The 26664-nt window shown below is 43.0% G+C and overlaps 1 protein-coding gene across 2 annotated transcripts in view; it reads right to left on the bottom strand.

Moving 5' to 3' along the window:
- LOC137278638 (zinc finger protein 271-like) overlaps positions 1 to 26664 on the bottom strand; it is a 121088-nt gene that overhangs the window by 86139 nt on the left and 8285 nt on the right. For both annotated transcript variants that reach the window (XM_067811125.1, XM_067811124.1), the window contains exons 2-3: positions 24008 to 26605; positions 13083 to 13141 (exon numbers count right to left, since the gene is read on the bottom strand). In XM_067811125.1, coding sequence (XP_067667226.1) covers positions 13099 to 13141; positions 24008 to 26253 — 2289 coding nt within the window. In that variant the 5' untranslated portion in view covers positions 26254 to 26605 and the 3' untranslated portion in view covers positions 13083 to 13098. The remainder of the gene's footprint in view (positions 1 to 13082; positions 13142 to 24007; positions 26606 to 26664) is intronic.

Below are 26664 nucleotides of genomic sequence, written 5' to 3'. Positions count from 1 at the left end.
AGTGGAGAAAGGGATGGAAGTGTCCCCAATCTGAAGATGATCAAAGCGACACTTTTTCAACCTGGCACAGGACCGAACAGTATAGCCTCTGTTTTACTGTCATTCATTTTCAGCATATTTGATGTCATCCATGACTTGACGTCACTGAGGCACAACTCCATGTTGTGTATGGTGGAGGCTTGATTATCCTCAGACAAATCCATTTTGTCAACCAGTTGTGAATCATCAGCATAGAAATGGCTAATGACCTGGTGCTGTGCAATAAGGTGACCCAAGGATTTTGTATACATCGTGAAGAAGACTGGCCCCAACACAGAACCCTGGGGTACCCCGCATTTTAGCACTGAGGGAGATGATTGGAGATCACCAATTTGCACATACTGAGACCTGTTAGACAGGTAGGATAGGCACCAGTTTAGAACAGTTCCAGAGATACCAAACTCAGTATGTAGTCGATTCATCAACCTGTCATGGTCAATTGTATCAAAAGCAGACGAAAGGTCCAGCATAACAAGCAAGGCAATATTGTTATAGTCGACAGCAGTAATGACTTTGTCCAATACGCAATTTAAAGCTGTTTCTGTACTGTGTGAAGCTCTGTACGCAGATTGATGCTTATCCATTAACTGAAATTTGTTCAGGTAATGAATTAACTGGTGTATCACAACTTTCTCTAGGACTTCAGACAAAAGAGATAAGTTTGAAACTGGTGTATAGTTTGAATACTGTTCAGAATCTAATGAAGGCTTCTTGATAAGTAGCTTTATCACAGTGGTTTTGAAGCTGGATGGAAAGATGCCAGTTTCCAGACTTTTGTTGATAATACTGGTGATTGTGGGTAGCAGAGTGTCAAGAATTTTCACGAAGAACTTGGTGGGTACAGGATCCAAGGGACATGAAGTTATCTTAGAGGACATAATGATCTTCCTAATATCAACATCACAGACAGGATTAAGAGACAATAGCGGCTGACCAGTAAATTCTTTGGACGATATATTCTCACACACCGCTCCCATAGAATGGCGTAACTTGGCGATTTTCTCCGTGAAATATGTGTTGAACCGATCGGCAGTAATTTGAAGGTCGCCTTGTGGTAAAGTCACGTCTTTTGTTTTCCCTAAGAGCTTAAACAGTGTGGAAAATAGATGTTTCGGGCTTTGAGAGTTTGCCTCAATCTCACTATGTGTATGCTCTGATTTCGCCGTTCTGATACACTTTGCGACATAGTTCCGGGCAGTACAATATAGCTGACGATGAATCACCAGTCTGGACTTGCGCCAGCGACGTTCATCTATACGCTTCGCCCTTTTGGCACTTAATATCTTAGAGTTATACCATGGTGCAGCGCCCTTGGGAACCACCTTCTTCAATTTTACTGGAGCATGTTTGTCCAGCAAAGTTTTGAGCGTGGCATTGAACAGGTCTACAAGCTCCTCTATGTCATTAGGAGGATTCGAAACAAGAGGAGACTCTACATAGGCCCCATAATTATTGGCAGACCATCTGGTGACCAACAACTGTCAGTAGATCAACATAGGAAGCACAATCATCGGCAGACCATCTGGAGGCCAACAACTAACAGCAGACCAACATAGGCCCCATAATTATCGGCAGACCATCTGGAGACCAACAACTAACAGTAGACCAACACAGGAAGCACAATTATCAGTAGATCATCTGGAGACCAACATCTAACAGTAGACCAACATAGGCCCCACAATTATCAGTAGACCATCTGGAGACCAACAACTAACAGCAGACCAACAACAAACATCAGACTAGTAGTAGACTACCTGCCGAGAGAGATTGAGCCATTGGATGATACAACTTGTCATGCAAGTAGACCCTGACAACACCTTGGTCACCAGCCCTATTCTCCGACACTCATTATGAAAGGATAACTGGGCGTTTAGTGTTTCATTAACTTTCAACACAATGTTTTCCCCTCTGTGGTGCTTCCATGACTGGCAGCTGATTGTCAGCATCTTGTGAAGATGGATGACTGCAATATATATTCAAATTCAGTCTGCACAAGAAGCTTGGGCAAGTTGTACTCCATACATATACATATATACAACTCCACTGTGGTTCATCCCAATCTACATATATTTCTCCTTCTAACACTTTTGTTTGAAAAAGTTGGAAAACAAAACACAAAGCTACATTCATTTCAAACTGCAATCCATATGACACCCCATAACATAACAAGGTTATGGCCCATGAGTTCTCAAGTCAGAGAGGCACTGTTGATTGTGGAATGAATATTTCTTTGTCTGACTTGATGAAAGGAAAAGTTGGACTTTAACATTTCAACATTTTAACATTTCAAACACAGTATTTAAACAACAAAACATCTACATAAAGTTTGTGAATGTCTGCATGACCTTTCAAAGGCTTTGTGAATTTAAAATAACTGACTCAAAATGAGCTTACAAATATACATGAACTGTAATCTTGAGAGAGAATTAATAGAATTTATATATGTATATTGTAAATATTCACCATAAAAACACATCCATTGCACATACTTTCATCATGTCAGCCTAATGTGTTTGGAACATGAAACTGTCCCTGCTAAAATATTTTCGTAAACAGATATGAATACTATTTTTTCTGAAACAAAGATTGCCGACTACAACTTACCATGAGCAGCACCCCCTCCCCCACCTCCACCACAAACACCCCTCTCAATATAAGCTGTCTCAAGTACAAAGACAAAGGTTCAACCGTGTAAAACAATCATAAACAACAGATGGAAAGTAAGTCGATTAAACCATCATCCAACAAGCATTTCTGACAAAAACACAATTCTAATGGTAAACCCATTGTAACAAGCATCTTTTGATGAAACAACTCTGAAAGCAATTATCACGTCAAAAAGTAAAATAGACAAAAAAAAAAACAACTTTTCTTTGTGAAATGGGGGAAAAATATCTGATTTCAAACATGAATGGCTCCAGTGGTCAATGTAAACACCATCCAGCTAACATCATACAGACTAAGACGAGGATGAGAAATGATTAAAATTGACACTGGAAATAAATGGAAGATGAATCAACAAGCCAAGCATCCAGAAAACACATAAAGTGAAAGCTGTCATGCAAAACAGTTTACAAGACAATTGAATTTTAATGTTATTTTGTGAAAGAAGTAAATGATTGGCTTGATGAAAGAGTGAATGGACAGACCAAGCAACAACGTAACAAACAAAACAGAAAGACCTGTTTATCACATGTAGTATTTTTACAACTCAAATTGACATGTAGAAAGAAACCAGTCTGGCAAGACAAAACGTTCTTGAAATAAAAAAAAACTCTACTGAAGACATGATGTGTTTGTTTCAATATGCCATTTCCAAACATGCTTCCATTAGGCTCTGTAGCTCATCAGATTATACTGGGGAACACTTGTTAACTCGTGACAAAGATTTAGAGTCAAATCACTGACTTTTGCTGAATTTCCAGAAAATTGAAGCAAACAAAGACATTGCCTTAAAGTTCTTGACATGAAATACTTAAACACTCATTCTTAAACATAAAAATAGTACCAAAAGTATATCACATTTAGCCAGTTACATAAATTATGTATCCAGTTAGGAATTTACTTTTACTTTGAGTGAGTACCATAATGGAATATTAATTAATAATGATTTTTCATATGAATTATTCAATTCAATGACATGATAATTCATTATCAGTTATTATTCTATGATAGTACAATGCAGTGTGAACCTTTTTCACACCCCTTTCTATCAGTCCCAACGTCACCAGCATCCCTTACACTCCACCTCACTGGCATCCCCTACACTCCTTCCTATCAGCCCCAACCACACCAACATCAATCACACTCCACCCCACTGGCATCCCCTACACCCCTTCCTATCAGTCCCAACGTCACCAGCACCATTTTTTCAACGAGTCAGCATACTGTAATATTTGTGTGATTTCTGCTGAATACTGCAATGTTTGTCTCATTTGTATATGAAACAGAATTGTTTATGCCATTTCTATTCGCAGTCATTTCATCCCCTACTGGCATCCCCTACACCCCTTCCTATCAGCCCCAACCACATCAACATCCCTTACACTCCACCTCACTGGCATCCCTTACACCCCTTCCTATCAGTCCCAACGTCACCAGCATCCCTTACGCTCCACCTCACTGGCATCCCCTACACCCCTTCCTATCAGTCCCAACGTCACCAGCATCCCTCACACCCCTTCCTATCAGCCCCTACCACATCAACGTCCCTTACATTCCATCTCACTGGCATCCCTTACGCCCCTTCCTATCAGTCCCAACGTCACCTGCATCCCTTACTCTCCACCTCACTGGCATCCCCTACACCCCTTCCTATCAGTCCCAACGTCACCAGCATCCCTCACACCCCTTCCTATCAGCCCCAACCACATCAACATCCCTTACACACCACCTCACTGGCATCCCCTACACCCCTTCCTATCAGTCCCAACGTCACCAGCATCCCTCACACCCCTTCCTATCAGCCCCAACCACATCAACATCCCTTACACACCACCTCACTGGCATCCCCTACACCCCTTCCTATCAGTCCCAACGTCACCAGCATCCCTCACACCCCTTCCTATCAGCCCCTACTACATCAACATCCCTTACGCTCCACCTCACTGGCATGCCTTACACCCCTTCCTATCAGTCCCAACGTCACCAGCATCCCTTACACTCCACCTCACTGGCATCCCCTACACCCCTTCCTATCAGTCCCAACATCACCAGCATCCCTCACACCCCTTCCTATCAGCCCCAACCACATCAACATCCCTTACATTCCACCTCACTGGCATCCCCTACACCCCGTCCTATCAGTCCAAACATCACCAGCATCCCTCACACCCCTTCCTATCAGCCCCTACCACATCAACATCCCTTGAATTCCACCTCACTGGCATCCCCCACACTCCTTCCTATCAGCCCCAACCACACCAACATGCCTCAAACCCCTTCCTATTAGCCCCAACCACACCAACATCAATCACTCTCCACCTCACTGGCATCTCCTACACCCCTTCCTATCAGCCCCAACCACACCAACATCAATCACACTCCACCTCACTGGCATCCCCTACACCCCTTCCTATCAGCCCCAACCTCACCAACATCCCTGACACTCACTGACATCCCTTATGCCCCTGACATTCACTGACATCCCTTATGCCCCTTATGATCAGCCCCAACCTCATCCATCCCCTCTCATTACCAGTCCAACCTCATGCTCATTTACATCCCCCACCCCTCATAATTAGCCCCAACCTCATGCTCATTCACATCTCCAGTCCCTCGAAATTAGTCTGGCAACTGACAACACTCCAACCCATCAGACCAATGGACATCCCCAACCCCAGTGACACCTCTAACCCTGCAACAATCTCAACAACCCAACCTTCTCAGTATTGTCTCCAGTCACAAGAATGAAGGGTCAGTTTGTTTCTAGGCCTAAGAATTGTGACGCCCCCTGTCTTTCACCTTCCTTGTTATGGAGCTGCAGGATAAGACATGTAAAATATCCAACCTTAGCATTCCATCTTCATTGTAAACCCATGATCTGTTCCCTTTATTATCCCCAACTTTACAACTGATATGTTGTACCTGATAACTTCCAGCCCTGTATGAACAAGCTCTAATATGAACATAAAAATTGGAATATTGCCCTCAGATAATTGCCCACTGACAATGGAATCTGAGAGACCACACAGATGTTTTTCTGTTCCAATGGGTGTCTCTCTCCCGATCATAACAACACTCCCTCTGGTTTCTAGTTCTCTAGCATGTACTTGTCACTGAAGCCATTCCTGGACATGCATGCAGACTTTATCTGTACATAAACTTTCCTTCGGATAAATTTCACTCCCATATTTGACAAATGGATGCCATCATTATTACCCATGGTCTTCTGACATTTTTTAGACAACACTGCATGTTTTTCTTGTTGAATGTGTTTTATTTCAGCACGCCAAAGTAAAAGGTTCTGAAGCCAATGATATTTGTTATAATTCCATGGTCTGCAGGTTCCAAATGGTCTACTTGCACCATGGATCAGAAAGACAAGACTAATTTGCTACAGCTGGAGACCATGAGAGACAATACAAACCTCAAGTTATGATTTCTGAGAGGAGAACAAACACAAGGCGATACAGATCAGTGCTTCAACCAGTCATGAAGACCTCCAGCAACGACATATTACACAGACCAGTGATTGGACATGAAATATTGTTATTGCTTTCAATATTTCAGCAATATTTTCAGGAACATCTTAACTGGACAGTAATGCTCCACTCACACAGCAGAATAAACTCTGAAATAAATGAGCTTTATTTATGAGAGGATTTGTGTTGACAGTTTGAACAATATTTCAGTCATAACATGGCACGTCTTCTTGTTTTGAAAGAAAATCCTAATGTCATGCTCTTTTGTATCATACCCTCAATGATATGAGATGGAAGACACTGATATTGCTGATCTCAGTGTCCAGGACAACACACTGCAGAACAGTAAATCACATGGATCAAATAAAAGAGGTTAGATTCAACTACTTAAAATACGGACTGTAATAGGACATGAGAAAATATCAGGGCCCACTTGCACAAAGTGAACGTAGCGCTACAACTGTCTTAAGGCTATGTTGGAGAATGGGAGTAGCACTACGTCTGTCTTAAGGCTATGTTGGAGAATGGGAGTTACAATCATTGTAGCACTACAACTGTCTTAAGCCTATGTTGGAGAATGGGAGCAGCACTACGACTGTCTTAAGCCTATGTTGGAGAATGGGAGTTACAATCATTGTAGCACTACGTCTGTCTTAAGCCTATGTTGGAGAATGGGAGTAGCAATACGGACTGTAATAGGACATGAGAAAATATCAGGGCCCACTTGCACAAAGTGAACGTAGCGCTACAACTGTCTTAAGGCTATGTTGGAGAATGGGAGTAGCACTACGTCTGTCTTAAGGCTATGTTGGAGAATGGGAGTTACAATCATTGTAGCACTACAACTGTCTTAAGCCTATGTTGGAGAATGGGAGCAGCACTACGACTGTCTTAAGCCTATGTTGGAGAATGGGAGTTACAATCATTGTAGCACTACGACTGTCTTAAGCCAATGTTGGAGAATGGGAGTAGCACTACGACTGTCTTAAGCCTATGTTGGAGAATGGGAGTTACAATCATTGTAGCACTACGTCTGTCTTAAGCCTATGTTGGAGAATGGGAGTAGCACTACGTCTGTCTTAAGGCTATGTTGGAGAATGGGAGTAGCACTACAACTGTCTTAAGCCTATGTTGGAGAATGAGAGTTACAATCATTGTAGCACTACGTCTGTCTTAAGCCTATGTTGGAGAATGGGAGTAGCACTACAACTGTCTTAAGCATATGTTGGAGAATGGGAGTTACAATCATTGTAGCACTACGACTGTCTTAAGCCTATGTTGGAGAATGGGAGTTACAATCATTGTAGCACCACGACTGTCTTAAGCCTATGTTGGAGAATGGGAGTAGCACTACGACTGTCTTAAGGCTATGTTGGAGAATGGGAGTAGCACTACGTCTGTCTTAAGCCTATGTTGGAGAATGGGAGTTACAATCATTGTAACACTACGACTGTCTTAAGCCTATGTTGGAGAATGGGAGTTACAATCATTGTAGCACTACAACTGTCTTAAGCCAATGTTGGAGCACAGGCACACTATACCACAAATGAGGTTGCGCAGCATAGAGAATATGACAAGTCTTCTTATATGCAAGAGAAGCAAGCTAAGGTTGGCAACATATTTTCCTCGCTTTGGATCGAAAAATATTTTTCATGTCAAAATAAAATATCTCCACCATCAAAGGTACACTTCCATTTCCTCACTTGGCTGTGCTCTCACATTTCTTACCCCATGTTTAGTAATTACTCACATGAAATTTGTTTTATTCAACATTTAAAGCGTCACTTGTGGTATTCTGATCATTCTTTGCTCCCATTACCCCTTCCATCTTCCGGCTGAGCGGAGTGATGGATCAAGAATAAGTAGAAATTAGAAAGAAATACCACATTAAACTAAAAGTGCTTTATGGTTCAACTTCTTTATTATACAAGGTCACAACGTTTCGAGACAGATTCTAGCTCCTAGAAGCCATTGCAATCAAGCGGAACAAGCCCTCAATCAACAGAGACAGAGGTGTTTACTTACCCAATGCATGGAACCACCTTATCCTCAGTGACTAATCTTTATCCAAACATCTTTACCTGTAACTCGTTAACCTAATCAACACAAGCCTGTACACCAATCAGTTGAAGCCTGTACATAAGTTGAAGCCTGTACATCAATCAATCGAAGCCTGTACATCAATTAATACAAACCTGTATATCTTGTTACCCATTGTTATCGGTCTACTGTTATGTGCATATATACTACAGCCCTTTAGTTTTACCCTCACTTCACCCGTGGAAGAGACTAGAATCTGTCTCGAAATGTTGTGACCTTGTATAATAAAGAAGTTGAACCATAAAGCACTTTTAGTTTGATTCCTCCAACTTCTAAATGCCTTTGAAACAACGAAATACCACATTGCCTGATTTTATCATTAACCTGTTGTAGTTTATTTGTCCTATCTGTCGTCGCTGTTGGCATAATTTTCGTAACATTTCTTCTACATAAAAACATTTCTGGCGTAATGGGCGAATGAAGCAGGGGAGGTAACTGTAATAATAATATAGAATAATACCCACCTGCTCCTTCACTCCACTGAACTGGAAGCTGGTGGAGGGAATGGAGGTGAAGAAAGGTCTGATATACCACGAGTTGCACTTAAAATGTTGAATTGTTTTATTTTGACATGAAAAATATTTTTCTAACCAAAGCAACAAAAGTATGTTGCCAGCCTTTGCTCGCTTCGTTCGCATATAAGAAGACTGGTCATTTTCTCTATGCTGTGCAACACATTTGCACTACAGTTTGCCTGTGGTTGGAGAATGGGAATTACAATCATTGTAGCACAAAGACAATAATTGTAGTGCTAAGATTGCTTTGGGCAAGTGAGCCCAGATCTCTAGGCCTGCACAACTGTGAAGCTGTGATTCCAACATAAAAATAGGTAGAATACTAGTCCTTGTTAACGAGGATCTCAGTAATGTAAGTCTGTAATAAAGGTATTGAATAAAGGGTGGAACACCTGTTCTGTTTTACTTGTAGCTCATATACATTTACAAAACAAATGATGACATTGTGAACAGTTATTTTTGTTGTTGTTTATCACCACATACAGAAAAATTCCAATTGAAGAAAATGTTTTGTATTTCTAAATTCCTGGATCTGCCTCTGCTAGACAAAGCATAGATCAACAGCATGAGCATCAATCTTCACAGTTGGGATAAAATGACAACCATGTCAGCTTGCCTGACCACCCGATCCTCTTAGTAATCCAACAAGGATGGGTTGCTGAGAACCAATTCTGAAATGGATCTTCATGGATAATGAAGGAGTAAGAATATATTCCAAAATGTTGTATTCCATGTAATGAAGAAGATGACATCCCTAGAAATAGTCTTTGTTATGTGTATCACTTCCAAATACCACGAAGTTCTGAAAAATCACATGTCCAGTCACTTTGTGTTTTACATGTTGGCACAATTACTATAATTGTGAAGCACTCAAAACAGAAACAAATGATGTGAATGCAACACTGCACTCTTGCTCCTTATTCATACAAAACAATCAGTTGTCATTTCTTGACTCAGACATGCAAGCCCCAGGAAAATGGCTAAAGGGAGGTAACTCATTTAGAGTATTGGTCTCTGTTAATTCTAAGAAGTTTTCTATCTCCAATTTCTGAGTTCAAACATATGTGTTGTGTACATTTCTTTAACATATTAAATACAATATCATGTAACATTTTTTGTATAATTTTAAAAACATTTAAAACATCTGTTACACTCCAAAAAAAGTTGGCAAAGGATAAGTCCTTTATATTCTTCTGAACACAACAAACTTAAAAAATGAAACATTAATATTGTGTGAAATCATGAAATGCACAAATACAAGGTATATAATGCATAAACACTTCATCCACTAGACATGATGCTATATTAGACTCTCACCAAGTTCCAAAGAAATATTAATCACAAAAACAAATAACATCTATCAAAATCAAAGTATGATATAATAAAACAAATAAATTTACCCAAATGGTCAGTTTTGTCATTTAACATTTGCAGACAACATAACATGTTGTGAAAATGTAAGTCAGACAGCCTTGCCTCTCATATTTCCACATAGGGATTTGTCTTGTGTCATAAATTTCCAACTTCTGCCATGAGTGTTTAACATTACACATTTTCAGGACACTACAGGTTATATTGTGTGGACAGATAACACCACCTGGCTGAAAACAACCACTCACCTGTAACCACTAGCCCAGGTGATATACAACATACTCACTATCCTAATGCTATAGTTACACAACATACCACAGTGTCTTCTTCCTCCAATTTGCTTTAAATCAAATTTTATTTGCGTAGAAACAATGTCCTGGCTAAATGTTACGTATCTCAAGTTGGTATTATTCTGAAACTGAATACCCCATAGGAGAAACTCAACACCTTGCCAATTTGTCCATACCTGTAACAAGCTTTGTGAACAGATACACAATACAGGTACACAAGAACTGTGACCGTTTTATGTCAAGTTTCATGATAGTCAATACCTGAAGTGTTCTGTGGAGTTCACCATGAGAAGACAACCAGTATTTTGATAAATTTGTGGCTAATGTATTTTCAAGGCATACATGATATAGTATTCCAGGTGGCTCACAACACGTCATGAATCTAAGATGTTCACAATAAACCCACACTCATAATGACATGAATCTGCACCATGTGAACAATGAACCACCCCTGCATGGCACGAATCTATATTACGCATGCAATGAAGTCTCCCCACATGGCATGAATCTATATTATGCATACAATGAACTCTCCCTGCATGGCATGAATCTGTACCTGAACACATGGCTATTTGTTTTGTCCCAAGTACTGAAGCGGGGGCTACCAGATTTGTAGAGAAAAAATATAAAAATCCTCATCGCTCACCCTAGTGATAAATTAGGAACGGTCCCTAATGCAATACGATTGGGTCACAAATCTAACATGTTAATTACCTGTCTCTAGTCACCAAAGGCATGAAACTTGTAGTAATACTGACTGAAGTGTGCTCCTAGCTGTTGAAAGTTCAATGTACATGAAGCCTCCTGAGTGGTTGGCCTTGAAACGTCAATGTTGGCACACAGATGAGCATATATCCTAGTCCTCACAATCATACATCTCAGCAACCATCCCTTATATATCTGTTATACACTTCTGAAAGATTCTAACAAAAAAACATTCCACACTACCATATCTAGAAATTGCTCACTGCTTACAGGATCATATCAAAGCCTGAAGCAAAAAAAGGGGAGGTAACTCACAAGCCCACTCTCAACAGGTGAAAATACATAGCATACATTCAAGGTGTGAGTTAAAATCCATACTCAGTACTTCAAACATTTGTGACCCAAAACAACTAAAAGTAAATCAATGTGGTATCATAATTAACAAAAACATATAACATAACAGCACACTGAACACTCCCTGTGTGGCATGAATCTCCATGCATGTCATGAATCTATATCAGAGCAGTTTGTTCAGCACACTGAAATCTTACAGAAAGACAAAATTCAAGCTGACCAAAATACAAATGTCTTGCTATCACATCCATGTCCCCTAAATTGTAGATAAATATTATGTCAAAAAGTCCAAGAGTTTCAACTTAATGTATTTGTACAGATTTACTATTACTGGTTTAGTTTGACATAACAAGTCCCTAATCCACTAATTTGTATTTAACTGGCCATCTGTCAATACCTTTTGAACGTTAAGCATTAGGAAGAAATTGCAAAAATCATCCATCTTTCATCATGATTATTAATCTGTCAGCTGGTGCAGTTGTTACGTTGTGTAAATTCAAATCATCAACAATATCAGTGTAACTATTTATTCAACTAACACTACAAAGTCATCAATGTTGATAAGTGTCTAACAATGGCAAGGCCTAGTGTTACTGGTGTTGTTTCACCAGTTTGTCAGTGTCAGTGTTTTTAGACCTGATACTTGCTTGCAAACAATGTACACCAGCCCTTGTCCAAACAGAAAAATGCACATTTCTCATGCCAGTTATCACTGTAATACACATTAAAAAGTCTGGCATTAAGTTAAAAACCACTAGCATTCTTCTTCTGCCCAAGATGCCAATCTCTGACATTCCTTGAAGAAGCAGAAACGTCAGGATTGGTGTGATATTAAAATAAAAAGAGATATATATTTTAAATAAATCCATTTGTTTCAAATCTTTATTGGATGTGATGAGCATTATGAGATTTTGCAGTCATAAAGGACACTGCACGCTAACACTGTGAAGCTCCATTTACACCATGATAAAGGTGAATCATGCTGGATTATAACAAGGCAGCCAGCTGGGTCACACTTTGTGACTCTCTCATTTCATTTATTACTAGTTAACACAGCTAAGAGGCTGACAATATTTGAGGCATGAAGTGGGTGGATAGGTGAGTGAGTGAGTGAGTGAGTGAGTGAGTGAGTGAGTGAGTGAGTGAGTGAGTGAGTGAGTGAGTGAGTGAGTGAGTGAGTGAGTGAGTGAGTGAGTGAGTGAGTGAGTGAGTGAGTGAGTGAGTGAGTGAGTGAGTGAGTGAGTGAGTGAGTGAGTGAGTGAGTGAGTGAGTGAGTGAGTGAGTGAGTGAGCGAGCGAGTCTGGAATATTTCTGCTATTGTCAAATCAGTAACCAGAAATGAGAGGATTTTACTCCTCACACTTCAGAAGTCACACCACAAAGAAAGGAAGAGGTGAGTACCCCAGTCTGTCAGATTGTGATTCAGTGTAATTAATGATTACCTGAATTTCAGACACCATGAATTGCTATGGAAAGTAACTTGTCATCTCCATGACAAAACAACATCAGCTCATCAACTGTAATAATGAGTCTGTCCACAAGCTGCCAATGTGACACAGGCTTACCTTCTGTCCATGTCCACTAGCAGGTTTGTGATGACTCTTCATCCTTATCCTTCACATCACTGCAAGACAATGGGATGTAATCAGACAATACCAGGCCATGATGCTCCACACCTTCAGACACTGGATACAACACATCCACAAGTACCAACAGCGGTGGTCAGAGGACTTGAGTCACAGACCCAGTACCTCTAGAACATTACTACCCCTTGTAAAAGAACAATTTTGTAGAAAATGAATTACAGTATTGAAATTAGAGACCATTCATAATTCATGGCTATAGGGGTGATGAAGATTTTTATGGAGAAGCATGTACAACATGAATGACTAACCCTTCCCCTCCCAACCAAAACCTAAAATTTATGTACTAAGTGACACTCCAGGTCAAGTATGAAGTCAATGACAACCCCCATCCCATAATTTCTTAAATGTTGTTTAAACAAAATTGCTGACATTCCCCTAATACATTGGTACAAAATTGCTGACCATCTCTTCCTACTCAGAACAAAACGGGTGACACCCCTTAAAATCATCATGACACCTGCTAGCCATAAATTAGGAATGGTCCCTTGTCAGTGTTAACAGTATCTCCCGTAACAAGGAGCAGTCATTTGTCAGTGTTAACAGTATCTCCCGTAACAAGGAGCAGTCCCTTGTCAGTGTTAACAGTATCTCCCGTAACAAGGAGCAGTCCCTTGTCAGTGTTAACAGTATCTCCCGTAACAAGGAGCATATGAATGGGCTTTCCTGCAACTCAGATGTGACTATTACTGATCATCTATCCTCCAAAACAATATCTATTGAGCAGATCAAAAGTTTTCTCCTGTTTTTGTCTTCTTGCAAGCATTGTCAAAATAGGTATAAAACACATAATAACAGTAGGATGGAAAATTTTAGAACATGCAATTGTTAGTAATTGTTTCCATTGCATGTGCATCATGGGTAGGGCATAGTTTGGAGCAGGTATGACTATGACAAGGGGCATCATGGGTAGGGCATAGTTTGGGGCAGGTATGACTATGACAAGGTGCATCATGGGTAGGGCATAGTTTGGAGCAGGTATGACTATGACAAGGTGCATCATGGGTAGGGCATAGTTTGGAGCAGGTATGACTATGACAAGGTGCATCATGGGTAGGGCATAGTTTGGGGCAGGTATGACTATGACAAGGTGCATCATGGGTAGGGCATAGTTTGGAGCAGGTATGACTATGACAAGGTGCATCATGGGTAGGGCATAGTTTGGAGCAGGTATGACGATGACAAGGGGCATCATGGGTAGGGCATAGTTTGGAGCAGGTATGACTAACAAGGTGCATCATGGGTAGGGCATGGTTTGGGGCAGGTATGACTATGACAAGGGGCATCATGGGTAGGTCATAGTTTGGGGCAGGTATGACTATGACAAGGTGCATCATGGGTAGGGCATGGTTTGGGGCAGGTATGACTATGACAAGGTGCATCATGGGTAGGTCATGGTTTGGGGCAGGTATGACTATGACAAGGTGCATCATGGGTAGGGCATGGTTTGGAGCAGGTATGACTATGACAAGGTGCATCATGGGTAGGGCATGGTTTGGGGCAGGTATGACTATGACAAGGTGCATCATGGGTAGGGCATGGTTTGGGGCAGGTATGACTATGACAAGGTGCATCATGGGTAGGGCATGGTTTGGGGCAGGTATGACTATGACAAGGTGCATCATGGGTAGGGCATGGTTTGGAGCAGGTATGACTATGACAAGGTGCATCATGGGTAGGGCATGGTTTGGGGCAGGTATGACTATGACAAGGTGCATCATGGGTAGGGCATGGTTTGGGGCAGGTATGACTATGACAAGGTGCATCATGGGTAGGGCATGGTTTGGGGCAGGTATGACTATGACAAGGTGCATCATGGGTAGGGCATAGTTTGGAGCAGGTATGACTATGACAAGGTGCATCATGGGTAGGGCATAGTTTGGGGCAGGTATGACTATGACAAGGTGCATCATGGGTAGGTCATGGTTTGGGGCAGGTATGACTATGACAAGGTGCATCATGGGTAGGGCATAGTTTGGGGCAGGTATGACTATGACAAGGTGCATCATGGGTAGGGCATAGTTTGGAGCAGGTATGACTATGACAAGGTGCATCATGGGTAGGGCATGGTTTGGGGCAGGTATGACTATGACAAGGTGCATCATGGGTAGGGCATAGTTTGGAGCAGGTATGACTATGACAAGGTGCATCATGGGTAGGGCATAGTTTGGAGCAGGTATGACTATGACAAGGTGCATCATGGGTAGGTCATAGTTTGGGGCAGGTATGACTATGACAAGGGGCATCATGGGCAGGGCATAGTTTGGGGCAGGTATGACTATGACAAGGTGCATCATGGGTAGGGCATAGTTTGGGGCAGGTATGACTATGACAAGGTGCATCATGGGTAGGTCATGGTTTGGGGCAGGTATGACTATGACAAGGTGCATCATGGGTAGGGCATGGTTTGGGGCAGGTATGACTATGACAAGGTGCATCATGGGTAGGGCATAGTTTGGAGCAGGTATGACTATGACAAGGTGCATCATTGGTAGGGCATGGTTTGGGGCAGGTATGACTATGACAAGGTGCATCATGGGTAGGGCATGGTTTGGGGCAGGTATGACTATGACAAGGTGCATCATGGGTAGGGCATGGTTTGGGGCAGGTATGACTATGACAAGGGGCATCATGGGTAGGGCATGGTTTGGGGCAGGTATGACTATGACAAGGTGCATCATGGGTAGGGCATAGTTTGGAGCAGGTATGACTATGATAAGGTGCATCATGGGTAGGGCATAGTTTGGGGCAGGTATGACTATGACAAGGTGCATCATGGGTAGGGCATAGTTTGGAGCAGGTATGACTATGACAAGGTGCATCATGGGTAGGGCATAGTTTGGAGCAGGTATGACTATGACAAGGTGCATCATGGGTAGGGCATAGTTTGGAGCAGGTATGACTATGACAAGGGGCATCATGGGTAGGGCATAGTTTGGGGCAGGTATGACTATGACAAGGGGCATCATGGGTAGGGCATAGTTTGGAGCAGGTATGACTATGACAAGGTGCATCATGGGTAGGGCATTGTTTGGAGCAGGTATGACTATGATAAGGTGCATCATGGGTAGGGCATAGTTTGGAGCAGATATGACTATGACAAGGGGCATCATGGGTAGGTCATGGTTTGGAGCAGGTATGACTATGACAAGGTGCATCATGGGTAGGGCATAGTTTGGAGCAGGTATGACTATGATAAGGTGCATCATGGGTAGGGCATAGTTTGGAGCAGGTATGACTATGATAAGGTGCATCATGGGTAGGGCATAGTTTGGAGCAGGTATGACTATGACAAGGGGCATCATGGGTAGGTCATGGTTTGGAGCAGGTATGACTATGACAAGGTGCATCATGGGTAGGGCATAGTTTGGAGCAGGTATGACTATGATAAGGTGCATCATGGGTAGGGCATAGTTTGGAGCAGGTATGACTATGACAAGCTGCATCATGGGTAGGTCATAGTTTGGGGCAGGTATGACTATGACAAGGGGCATCATGGGTAGGTCATGGTTTGGAGCAGGTATGACTATGACAAGGGGCATCATGGGTAGGTCATGGTTTGGAGCAGGTATGACTATGACAAGGGGCATCATGGGTAGGGCATAGTTTGGGGCAGGTATGACTATGACAAGGTGCATCATGGGTAGGTCATAGTTTGGGGCAGGTATGACTATGACAAGGGGCATCATGGGTAGGGCATAGTTTGGGGCAGGTATGACTATGACAAGGGGCATCATGGGTAGGGCATAGTTTGGGGCAGGTATGACTATGACAAGGTGCATCATGGGTAGGGCATAGTTTGGAGCAGGTATGACTATGACAAGGTGCATCATGGGTAGGGCATAGTTTGGGGCAGGTATGACTATGATAAGGTGCATCATGGGTAGGGCATAGTTTGGAGCAGGTATGACTATGACAAGGGGCATCATGGGTAGGTCATGGTTTGGAGCAGGTATGACTATGACAAGGTGCATCATGGGTAGGGCATAGTTTGGAGCAGGTATGACTATGATAAGGTGCATCATGGGTAGGGCATAGTTTGGAGTAGGTATGACTATGACAAGCTGCATCATGGGTAGGTCATAGTTTGGGGCAGGTATGACTATGACAAGGGGCATCATGGGTAGGTCATGGTTTGGAGCAGGTATGACTATGACAAGGGGCATCATGGGTAGGTCATGGTTTGGAGCAGGTATGACTATGACAAGGGGCATCATGGGTAGGGCATAGTTTGGGGCAGGTATGACTATGACAAGGTGCATCATGGGTAGGTCATAGTTTGGGGCAGGTATGACTATGACAAGGGGCATCATGGGTAGGGCATAGTTTGGGGCAGGTATGACTATGACAAGGGGCATCATGGGTAGGGCATAGTTTGGGGCAGGTATGACTATGACAAGGTGCATCATGGGTAGGGCATGGTTTGGGGCAGGTATGACTATGACAAGGTGCATCATGGGTAGGTCATAGTTTGGAGCAGGTATGACTATGACAAGGTGCATCATGGGTAGGGCATAGTTTGGGGCAGGTATGACTATGACAAGGGGCATCATGGGTAGGGCATAGTTTGGAGCAGGTATGACTATGACAAGGTGCATCATGGGTAGGGCATAGTTTGGGGCAGGTATGACTAACAAGGTGCATCATGGGTAGGGCATGGTTTGGAGCAGGTATGACTATGACAAGGGGCATCATGGGTAGGGCATAGTTTGGAGCAGGTATGACTATGACAAGGTGCATCATGGGTAGGGCATGGTTTGGAGCAGGTATGACTATGACAAGGGGCATCATGGGTAGGGCATAGTTTGGGGCAGGTATGACTATGACAAGGGGCATCATGGGTAGGGCATAGTTTGGGGCAGGTATGACTATGACAAGGGGCATCATGGGTAGGGCATAGTTTGGAGCAGGTATGACTATGACAAGGTGCATCATGGGTAGGGCATAGTTTGGGGCAGGTATGACTAACAAGGTGCATCATGGGTAGGGCATGGTTTGGGGCAGGTATGACTATGACAAGGTGCATCATGGGTAGGGCATAGTTTGGAGCAGGTATGACTATGACAAGGTGCATCATGGGTAGGGCATGGTTTGGAGCAGGTATGACTATGACAAGGTGCATCATGGGTAGGGCATAGTTTGGGGCAGGTATGACTATGACAAGGTGCATCATGGGTAGGGCATAGTTTGGGGCAGGTATGACTATGACAAGGGGCATCATGGGTAGGGCATAGTTTGGGGCAGGTATGACTATGACAAGGTGCATCATGGGTAGGGCATGGTTTGGAGCAGGTATGACTATGACAAGGGGCATCATGGGTAGGGCATAGTTTGGAGCAGGTATGACTATGACAAGGTGCATCATGGGTAGGGCATGGTTTGGAGCAGGTATGACTATGACAAGGTGCATCATGGGTAGGGCATAGTTTGGGGCAGGTATGACTATGACAAGGGGCATCATGGGTAGGGCATAGTTTGGAGCAGGTATGACTATGACAAGGGGCATCATGGGTAGGGCATAGTTTGGAGCAGGTATGACTATGACAAGGTGCATCATGGGTAGGGCATAGTTTGGGGCAGGTATGACTATGACAAGGTGCATCATGGGTAGGGCATAGTTTGGAGCAGGTATGACTATGACAAGCTGCATCATGGGTAGGGCATGGTTTGGAGCAGGTATGACTATGACAAGGTGCATCATGGGTAGGGCATAGTTTGGAGCAGGTATGACTATGACAAGGTGCATCATGGGTAGGGCGTGGTTTGGGGCAGGTATGACTATGACAAGGTGCATCATGGGTAGGGCATAGTTTGGAGCAGGTATGACTATGACAAGGGGCATCATGGGTAGGGCATGGTTTGGGGCAGGTATGACTATGACAAGGTGCATCATGGGTAGGGCATAGTTTGGAGCAGGTATGACTATGACAAGGTGCATCATGGGTAGGTCATAGTTTGGGGCAGGTATGACTATGACAAGGTGCATCATGGGTAGGGCATAGTTTGGGGCAGGTATGACTAACAAGGTGCATCATGGGTAGGTCATGGTTTGGGGCTGGTATGACTATGACAAGGTGCATCATGGGTAGGGCATAGTTTGGGGCAGGTATGACTATGACAAGGTGCATCATGGGTAGGGCATAGTTTGGGGCAGGTATGACTAACAAGGTGCATCATGGGTAGGGCATAGTTTGGAGCAGGTATGACTATGACAAGGTGCATCATGGGTAGGGCATGGTTTGGGGCAGGTATGACTATGACAAGGGGCATCATGGGTAGGTCATAGTTTGGAGCAGGTATGACTATGACAAGGTGCATCATGGGTAGGGCATAGTTTGGGGCAGGTATGACTATGACAAGGTGCATCATGGGTAGGGCATAGTTTGGAGCAGGTATGACTATGACAAGGGGCATCATGGGTAGGGCATAGTTTGGAGCAGGTATGACTATGACAAGGTGCATCATGGGTAGGGCATAGTTTGGAGCAGGTATGACTATGACAAGGTGCATCATGGGTAGGGCATAGTTTGGAGCAGGTATGACTATGACAAGGTGCATCATGGGTAGGGCATAGTTTGGGGCAGGTATGACTATGACAAGGTGCATCATGGGTAGGGCATAGTTTGGAGCAGGTATGACTATGACAAGGTGCATCATGGGTAGGGCATAGTTTGGGGCAGGTATGACTATGATAAGGTGCATCATGGGTAGGGCATAGTTTGGAGCAGGTATGACTATGACAAGGTGCATCATGGGTAGGGCATAGTTTGGAGCAGGTATGACTATGACAAGGGGCATCATGGGTAGGGCATAGTTTGGAGCAGGTATGACTATGACAAGGTGCATCATGGGTAGGGCATAGTTTGGGGCAGGTATGACTATGACAAGGGGCATCATGGGTAGGGCATAGTTTGGAGCAGGTATGACTATGACAAGGGGCATCATGGGTAGGGCATAGTTTGGAGCAGGTATGACTATGACAAGGTGCATCATGGGTAGGGCATAGTTTGGGGCAGGTATGACTATGATAAGGTGCATCATGGGTAGGGCATAGTTTGGAGCAGGTATGACTATGACAAGGTGCATCATGGGTAGGGCATAGTTTGGAGCAGGTATGACTATGACAAGGGGCATCATGGGTAGGGCATAGTTTGGAGCAGGTATGACTATGACAAGGTGCATCATGGGTAGGGCATAGTTTGGGGCAGGTATGACTATGACAAGGTGCATCATGGGTAGGGCATAGTTTGGGGCAGGTATGACTATGACAAGGGGCATCATGGGTAGGGCATAGTTTGGGGCAGGTATGACTATGACAAGGTGCATCATGGGTAGGGCATAGTTTGGAGCAGGTATGACTATGACAAGCTGCATCATGGGTAGGGCATAGTTTGGAGCAGGTATGACTATGACAAGGGGCATCATGGGTAGGGCATAGTTTGGAGCAGGTATGACTATGACAAGGTGCATCATGGGTAGGGCATAGTTTGGAGCAGGTATGACTATGACAAGGTGCATCATGGGTAGGGCATAGTTTGGAGCAGGTATGACTATGACAAGGTGCATCATGGGTAGGGCATAGTTTGGAGCAGGTATGACTATGACAAGGTGCATCATGGGTAGGGCATGGTTTGGAGCAGGTATGACTATGACAAGGGGCATCATGGGTAGGGCATAGTTTGGAGCAGGTATGACTATGACAAGGGGCATCATGGGTAGGGCATAGTTTGGGGCAGGTATGACTATGACAAGGTGCATCATGGGTAGGGCATGGTTTGGGGCAGGTATGACTATGACAAGGTGCATCATGGGTAGGGCATAGTTTGGAGCAGGTATGACTATGACAAGGGGCATCATGGGTAGGGCATAGTTTGGAGCAGGTATGACTATGACAAGGTGCATCATGGGTAGGGCATGGTTTGGGGCAGGTATGACTATGACAAGGTGCATCATGGGTAGGGCATAGTTTGGAGCAGGTATGACTATGACAAGGGGCATCATGGGTAGGGCATAGTTTGGAGCAGGTATGACTATGACAAGGGGCATCATGGGTAGGGCATAGTTTGGGGCAGGTATGACTATGACAAGGGGCATCATGGGTAGGGCATAGTTTGGAGCAGGTATGACTATGGCAAGGTGCATCATGGGTAGGGCATAGTTTGGAGCAGGTATGACTATGACAAGGTGCATCATGGGTAGGGCATAGTTTGGAGCAGGTATGACTATGACAAGGGGCATCATGGGTAGGGCATAGTTTGGAGCAGGTATGACTATGACAAGGGGCATCATGGGTAGGGCATAGTTTGGGGCAGGTATGACTATGACAAGGGGCATCATGGGTAGGGCATAGTTTGGAGCAGGTATGACTATGACAAGGTGCATCATGGGTAGGGCATAGTTTGGAGCAGGTATGACTATGACAAGGTGCATCATGGGTAGGTCATAGTTTGGAGCAGGTATGACTATGACAAGGTGCATCATGGGTAGGGCATAGTTTGGGGCAGGTATGACTATGACAAGGTGCATCATGGGTAGGGCATAGTTTGGGGCAGGTATGACTATCAAGGTGCATCATGGGTAGGTCATGGTTTGGGGCTGGTATGACATGAGGTCAAGATTTTTCAAATATTTCATTTTCATTCCCACCTACAACAATCCCTGAGGGCTTCACCCAGTCGTCCCAAAGTGTCTATGTCTCACTGTTTGCTTGCTGGATTGCACCCAATACATTCATGCTTCATCTGTGTTCAGGTGAATTACAGTTTTGGGATGTTTACAAATATGTTTACTTTGTTGTTTAATGCAGCAGTAAGCAATGTTCCATCCAGACAGTGGACCATACCATCCAGTGATTGATATTTTCAGCGACAAATACATACAGGCACCACACAACCTGTTAACAGGTGGCCAGTTCTCAACCTGAATCCCAATATTGAGATATGTCTGCCACTTCAGATGGTTGCACAGCTAGCAGTCTTCCTGGCTTTCTTTGACACATGAGAAACCAGAATCCACCAGTCACTAGTCACACACTGATGCAATGCCAGTCTGACAGGTGGTTTGTTTAACTTGCTTTTTATAACATGTTTTTTGACCAACTGAGGTATCACTAAGCAAGGTAAGTGAGTGAGGATGTTTTTAAGCTGTTTTTAGCAATGCTCCAGCAATAACACAGCAGAACTTGAGTGAAACAGAAATGGGCTTCACATATTATACCCCTGATCGAAATTAACCACAGGTCTTCAAAGAGCTGAGCATGTAATCTAACCAAAAAGCTACATGTGTAACAATTTCATAATTACAATATAAATCTTAAACAGTTAGTCCTGCTAACAGTAATGACCTGATAAAACCTTGCACAGCCATTAAAAACCTAAACCGAAATTCTGAACAGCTTGCGTGTTTGCATCATACTCAGTGCACCTTAGAGAAACCCTGTCAGGAGCTGTAGTGATTCAGGCAAACGCTTTTCTCATCATGGACCTCTTCGGCCAGATCATATAAATTCATCCACTTTAGCATGGCATTGCAGTAAATTCGTTTTTATACTTTGTCCTTCATTTTTGCTGATATTTAAATACACGGTATATTCTTGTCGTTGCTACACAACCAGCTGTCTGATGTTGATCTTTATCATGCGATGGACAGCGTTCTAAGCAGGATAAAGCCAACTGATCATGCTGATATTTTCGGTATCCGTTGAGATCATATACATATATTGATGCAAATTAGAGAGGTCATATGCAAATTTTACGGACTACTTTGACAGTGTAAACAAACGTCAAGGGTCAGCAGTTGTGTCTAGATAGATGGCCGTGGCTACAGTATCATCAGTGGTTTGATCCCACAAAAGTCATGTCTGGTTATGATAGATAGAGTAGGTTACAAAGCGAAGATATTCATAGGTTTACAAAGATACCAACATCAGTTCCCCAACTGACTGTCAGTGTTAGTGAGAGAAGGTACACAATCTCACAAGAACATTAAAGTGCATTTGTTGTTCAAAGTGCTAATCAAAGGTTTCTGAAGTTCCACGCAAGTTTGTTGTTATCTTTCAAACTTAAGCTAAGACTTGCTGACTACAGTATGTGCTTTAACATTAAACCTTACTGGGAACTAGATGACCTAATGCATTCAGCTGAGTGATCAGGAGAAAACTGCATTACCGAGCTTGTGACGTCATGTATTACTACTCACATACTTGTGACCTCATAGATATATGGGCACATATCAAATTTTCGTTTCATGATCTGTGGCAAACGAAATTGCATTTTTTAAATTATAAGTAAGAATGACATTGTATGATCAATAGATTATCATACTCGTGTGTTTTGGGATGGTTAATATCCTGTCTCAGGAATAAACACTATGTATTTAACTCGTCAAGGCTCGCTAAATACAAAGTTTATTCCTAATGCAGGATATTAACCATCCCGCAACACACTTGTGTAATAACCTATATTAACCATGTAAAACACAGGGAAACCCTTTCAGCACCTTTCATTATCTGCTGGAATCTGGGATTCAAACCCATGTTCCCATTCTTGCAGTGCCCAAGACAAATGGGCCATCTGTAGAAAAGTAGATATCAGCAGTAGACAAAAATCAATATTGAACTGTTTATTTCTGTGCTAAACAAGGTTATACTATATTTCTAGGCACACATGTACACAATGGAGGTTGGACCAGACAAATCTTGTGATGTACACTATGAGCAACACTCTCTGCACTGATACAAGGTCAACTGGTTACAAAGGTTGGTCCCAACCTGCATTGGGACCAACTGCCTGAGACAGTATTGATACTGACCATGCTTACATGTGTTAGACACACAGAAGTTGTCCTACCTGGTGAGCTCAGTTGATTTATCACCATGCTTCCTGCTCATGTGACGCTTCAGACCAATGGGCAAAGAGAAATATTTCCCACATTCATGGCAACTAAATGCCTTCTCGTGAGTTTTAACATGTTCTTTAAGTCGCCTTGCGTTCAGAAAAGCCTTGTCACACTTTTCACATTTGAATGTTTTTTCCCCAATATGAATCTGAATATGGCACTTGAGGGAGTGTGACGCAGTAAATGAGTGTCCACACATGTCACAGTGATATTTCTTTTCACCTGTATGGACAACCATGTGTTTCCTCAGAACACTCCTGTCACTAAACGCTTTGCCACACTCCTGGCAAACAAATGGCTTTTCACCAGTGTGAGTCCGCGTATGGTTCTTCAGATGGGCAGTGGTAGAGAAATGCTTCTGGCACACATCACACTGGTATGGTTTATCACCAGTGTGAAACCTCGTATGTAAGGCAAGATGACTTGCTCGTCTAAACCCTGCTCCACACAGTTCACATATAAACGGCCTGAAGTCACTGTGAATCTTTATGTGAGCTTTCAAATCTGAAACATCAGTAAAACTTTTCTGACATGTTTCACAATGGTGATTTCTTTCACCTGTGTGGGTTTTTTTATGTCTCTGTACTGACTGTGCCCGCTTGAACCGTTTGTCACAAATGTCACATTTATATGGACGTGCATCAGAGTGAACCTCCTTGTGTCGGATCAAATCTCCAATCTGATAAAACCTTTTCTCACAGATTTCACACTTATATGGGCGTTCGCCAGTATGTTGTCTCATGTGTACCTTTAGAGTTCCGTATAAACTGAATGCAACACCACAGACAACACAAGCAAATGGCTTCTCTTTTGTGTGGCTACGGCGATGGCTTATTAATGTACTTGAACATTTGAATTTCTTCTCACAAAATTCACAGACATGTGATTTGTGATCAGCATGTATCTTGCTATGTTCGCGCTTTTCTTTGAATCCATTAAACTTCAGGTCACATATTTTGCACTCGAAGATCTTCTCACCTGTGTGTATTTGCATGTGTTCTTTCAGTCTGTCCGAACGTATAAACCTCTGGGAACATACTTCACACTGATAAGGTTTTTCTCCAGTGTGAATCCTTACGTGTTTCTGAAGGTCCCCGGCCCTGACAAAGCTCTTCTGGCAGACATCACACATGAACGGCTTATCCTGGGTGTGAAAACGCATGTGAATTTTCAGGTTTTCCTTCTTCCCAAAAGCCTTCTCACACACAACACAGACAAACTGTCCTTCTTCACGAGGCTTGCATTTGTGCTGCTGAAGATCACATGACCTGGAGAATTCTTTCCCACATGTAACACAGATCCATGTCTTGGACTCCATGCCATATTTTTCTGGCATTTGAAAGTTTTCAAGGAAATTTGTTTCCTTGTAGCTATCTTCATGTGAAGTCCTATGACTTTCAAGTTGATCAGGGCTCTCGAATGTTTTATCACACAAATCACATAAGTAGAATGTCTTCCCCTTGTGGGACAGAAGGTGCTCCCTTAGCTGACCTAAATCATTAAATCTATCCTCACAGACATCACACTGATGGTATTCCAGTTTACCACTGTGTTGTGAAGTCCAGTGCTGACTCAAGGCATTTATGTTTCCGTGGCCGGATTCTGCCATACCGTGTGTTGGACTAAGGTTCAGTATAGAGGCCATTTCATCCATTTCTTCACAAGCATGAGCTCCAGCTGATGATGTTGCTGGGTTACCTGGAGGGGAACGATGACCATCTGCTGTGTCTGACAACACTTGTTGGAAGTTAGTATCTGAGCTCATGTTCTGAGTTTTTCTGTCAGAGTGTATCAAAGTCAATTTCTCTGCTTTTGATTCTATAAAGACCTCTGAATGTCTAGCTGCTTGTAAGTTGTCCCCTGTGAGTGCAAGTTGTTTGTCTATACTGTCACTTTTGGAAGAAAATATTTGTGAGCTTTTCACTAAGAATGTTTGTGCTCCTGAATTTGCATTTGCTGATGTTGGTGCTTGAACATTTTTTTCTGGAGTTGTAGAGCATGAACCACCTTTTTGGGTTCTTGAATCTTTCATGTCAAGGTCATTATAGGCACATGTCTGTGAGTTTGTTCCTGTGTCTGTAGATGTACAAGAGCTGCTAGCAATAGCCCCCGTACATGTGTTCTCCTGGGCATCTGTAGATGCATGTGAACTGCTTGCCATATCCACAATATGCCTGTTTCTTTGGTCCTTGGACATCTATGTCAGCTTCCAGTTCCTGGTGCTAAGTAGAGACCACCATACAACTCATCATCTATTACTGTAGGTCCTGCTAGTCTAGAAGACAGAAGTCACAGAAACCTCCGCAGGATGGTGAGTATTGATCAAAGAAATGTCTCATACAGAGATGAGTACTGGTTTGAATCTTTGTCCGTGGTATACTGAAGTTTGTTGAGGGAAAACATCAAGCGCTTTTACTTGCTAAGGCAGTTCGCTCCAGTGGAAATACTCCTCAAACATCTCCAACACCTTCTCTAAGATACTGAGTTATCTTCAAAGGTTGTTGAAACAACATCTGAGGGATATTCTGAACATGTCATCTTGGACAAATCTGGAAACAGAAACAGAGCCGTCAATAAGCAAAGCATAGAAATCCCCACCACAAGAGAT

This window comes from Haliotis asinina, chromosome 3, assembly GCF_037392515.1.
Source record: "Haliotis asinina isolate JCU_RB_2024 chromosome 3, JCU_Hal_asi_v2, whole genome shotgun sequence".
NCBI lineage: Eukaryota > Metazoa > Mollusca > Gastropoda > Lepetellida > Haliotidae > Haliotis > Haliotis asinina.
This window is presented reverse-complemented; position numbering and strand designations above follow the sequence as displayed.